At 55.6% G+C, this 3,400-nt stretch overlaps 1 protein-coding gene across 1 annotated transcript in view; it reads right to left on the bottom strand.

Moving 5' to 3' along the window:
- Positions 1-3,400, bottom strand: part of LOC102374025 (protein AHNAK2) — a 71,197-nt gene that overhangs the window by 7,657 nt on the left and 60,140 nt on the right. The window contains 1 exon segment of the mRNA XM_025192610.1: positions 10-3,387. Within this exon segment, the coding sequence (XP_025048395.1) occupies positions 10-3,387 (3,378 nt within the window).

The following is a 3,400-nucleotide window of genomic DNA, read 5'->3' on the forward strand; positions in this document are numbered from 1 at the left end:
CCCTTCCACGCAGGCTGCCGGCAAGGTCACCTGGGGCCCGGTGAGGCTCACCTCCACATCGGCTGCTCCAATCTGGGCCTCTTTGGAAGTGGACCACCCAAAGGAAGGCATGCCGAATTTGGGCATTTTGAACTTGCTGTCTTTGCCTTTGGCCTCCTTCTTGCCTGCTTTGATTTCACCTTTGACCTCCATCTTCCCAGCAACAACTTCCAACACTCCAACCTCCACCTCAACCTTTGGCAGGTTGACATCCATCTTTGGGCCTTTGAGGTCAGCTTTTGGAATTTTGGGCATTTTCAGGGATGGCATTTGCACTTTCCAGCTGGAGATGTCGGCTTCGGTGTCTGGCACCTCGGCTTTCACCTGGACCTTGGGGGTCTCCAGTGACACGACCGCCCCCTCAGCTGTCACTTTGGAATGGGGAAGGTCCTCTTCCACCATAGGCAGGCTGAACTTGCCTTCTGGCACAGGCTCTTTGGGAAGGGAAACTCCAAACTTTGGCTTGTCAAATTTTGGCTTCTTTATCTTCCCTTTCAGGCCCCCGGTGTCCAGCTCGGCACCGCCCAATGCAATCTGGGTAGATGGCGCTTCGGCATCAAACTGGGGTGTCTTCACATCCAGGCTGCCTTCCGGTGCAGGAGCCTTCATATCTGGCGTGGTGATACTGATATCGCCGTGCACGGGGCCCGCCTTCAGGTCCGCTTGGGGAAGGCTGACCTCGCAGCTGGGCAGGGTGACATCGAGTTTGGGTAAGGTGACGTCCAAGTCGAGTTTGGGTGCTTTGATGTCGGGTTTGGAGAATCCCATACTAGACATCTTGACTTTTGGCATGTGCATTTTCATTCCCGTGCCCTCGGCTTTGCCTGGAGGCATGTCGATGCTGCCTTCAGCAGCTGGGACCTTCACTGCTAAGTCTCCCCCTTTCATTTCAGCTTGGGTGTCGGGAAGTGAAACATCAACCTCAGCCTTTGGCAGGCTGACCTTCATGTGTGGCATCTTCACCTTGGGAAGCGACATGCTTGGCATCTTCATTTTCCCCTTCTCCCCCTCTTTGCTGGCAGACACCCCAATGTCGCGGTCCACACCGGGAGCCTGGATCTCAGCGGCAGGTGCGCTGACCTCTCCTTCCACGCTGGCTACTGGCAAGGTCACCTGGGACCCGGTGAGGCTCACCTCCACATCGGCTGCTCCCACCCAGGCCTCCTTGGAGCTGGACCACCCAAAGGAAGGCATGCCGAATTTGGGCATTTTGAACTTGCTGTCTTTAACTTTGGCCTCTTTCTCGCCTGCTTTGATTTCACCTTTGACCTCCATCTTCCCAGCAGCAACTTCCAGCCCTCCAACCTCCACATCGACTTTTGGCAGACTGACATCCACAGATGGCAGGCTAACGTCCAGCTTTGGGTCTTTGAGGTCAGCTTTTGGCATTTTGGGCATTTTCAGGGATGGCATTTGCACTTTCCAGCTGGAGACGTCGGCTTTGGTGTCTGGCACCTCAGCTTTCACCTGGACCTCGGGAGTCTCCAGCGACACGACCGCCCCCTCAGCTGTCACTTTGGCCTGGGGAAGATCCCTTTCCACCATAGGCAGGCTGATCTTGCCTTCTAGCAGGTGCTCTTTGGGGAGGGAAACTCCAAACTTTGGCTTGTCAAATTTTGGCTTCTTAATTTTCCCTTTCAAGCCACCGGTGTCCAGCTCGGCACCGCCCAATGCAATCTGGGCAGATGGCGCTTCGGCATCAATCTGGGGCGTCTTCACATCCAGGCTGCCTTCCAGTGCAGGAGCTTTCACAACCGCTGTGGTGATGCTGATGTCGCCGACCACAGGACCTGCCTTCAGGTCCGCTTGGGGAAGGCTCACCTCGCAGGTGGGCAGGGTGACATCGACTTTGGGGAAGGTGACGTCCATGTCGAGTTTGGGCGCTTTGATGTCGGGTTTGGAGAATCCCATACTAGGCATCTTGACTTTTGGCATGTGGATTTTCATCCCCGTGCCCTCGGCTTTGCAAGCAGGCATGTCGATGCTGCCTTCTGCAGCTGGGACCTTCACTGCTATGTCTCTGCCTTTCATTTCAGCTTGGGTGTCGAGAATTGAAACATCAGCCTCGGCCTTCGGCAGGCTGATCTGCACATGTGGCATCTTTACCTTGGGAAGCGTCATGCTTGGCATCTTCATTTTCCCCTTCTCCTCCTCTTTGCTGGCAATGTCGAGGTCCAAACCGGGAGCCTGGATCTCAGCGGCAGGCGCGCTGACCTCTCCTTCCATGCTGGCTGCCGGCAAGGTCACCTGTGGCCCAGTGAGGCTCACCTCCACATCGGCTGCTCCCATCTGGGCCTCTTTGGAAGTGGACCACCCAAAGGAAGGCATGCCGAATTTGGGCATTTTGAACTTGCTGTCTTTAACTTTGGCCTCTTTCTCGCCTGCTTTGATTTCACCTTTGACCTCCATCTTCCCAGCAGCAACTTCCAGCCCTCCAACCTCCACATCGACTTTTGGCAGACTGACATCCACAGATGGCAGGCTAACGTCCAGCTTTGGGTCTTTGAGGTCAGCTTTTGGCATTTTCGGCATTTTCAGGGATGGCATTTCCACTTTCCAGCTGGAGACGTCGGCTTCGGTGTCTGGCACTTTGGCTTTCACCTGGACCTTCGGGGTCTCCAGTGACACGACCGCCCCCTCGGCTGTCACTTTGGCCTGGGGAAGATCCCTTTCCACCATAGGCAGGCTGATCTTGCCTTCTGGCATGTGCTCTTTGGGGAGGGAAACTCCAAACTTTGGTTTGTCAAATTTTGGCTTCTTAATCTTCCCTTTCAAGCTCCCGGTGTCCAGTGCGGCACCGCCCACTGCAATCTGGGCAGATGGCGCTTCGGCATCAATCTGGGGCATCTTCACATCCAGGCTGCCTTCCAGTGCAGGATCCTTCACATCTGGCGTGGTGATGCTGATGTCGCTGACCACAGGGCCTGCCTTCAGGTCCGCTTGGGGAAGTCTGACCTCGCAGGTGGGCAGGGTGACGTCGACTTTGGGGAAGGTGACGTCCACGTCGAGTTTGGGAGCTTTGATGTCGGGTTTGGAGAATCCCATACTAGGCATCTTGACTTTTGGCATGTGGATTTTCATCCCCGTGCCCTCGGCTTTGCAAGCAGGCATGTCGATGCTGCCTTCTGCAGCTGGGACCTTCACTGCTATGTCTCTGCCTTTCATTTCAGCTTGGGTGTCGAGAATTGAAACATCAGCCTCGGCCTTCGGCAGGCTGATCTGCACATGTGGCATCTTTACCTTGGGAAGCGTCATGCTTGGCATCTTCATTTTCCCCTTCTCCTCCTCTTTGCTGGCAATGTCGAGGTCCAAACCGGGAGCCTGGATCTCAGCGGCAGGCGCGCTGACCTCTCCTTCCATG

This window comes from Alligator sinensis, unplaced genomic scaffold (assembly GCF_000455745.1).
Source record: "Alligator sinensis unplaced genomic scaffold, ASM45574v1 scaffold890_1, whole genome shotgun sequence".
Taxonomy (NCBI): domain Eukaryota; kingdom Metazoa; phylum Chordata; order Crocodylia; family Alligatoridae; genus Alligator; species Alligator sinensis.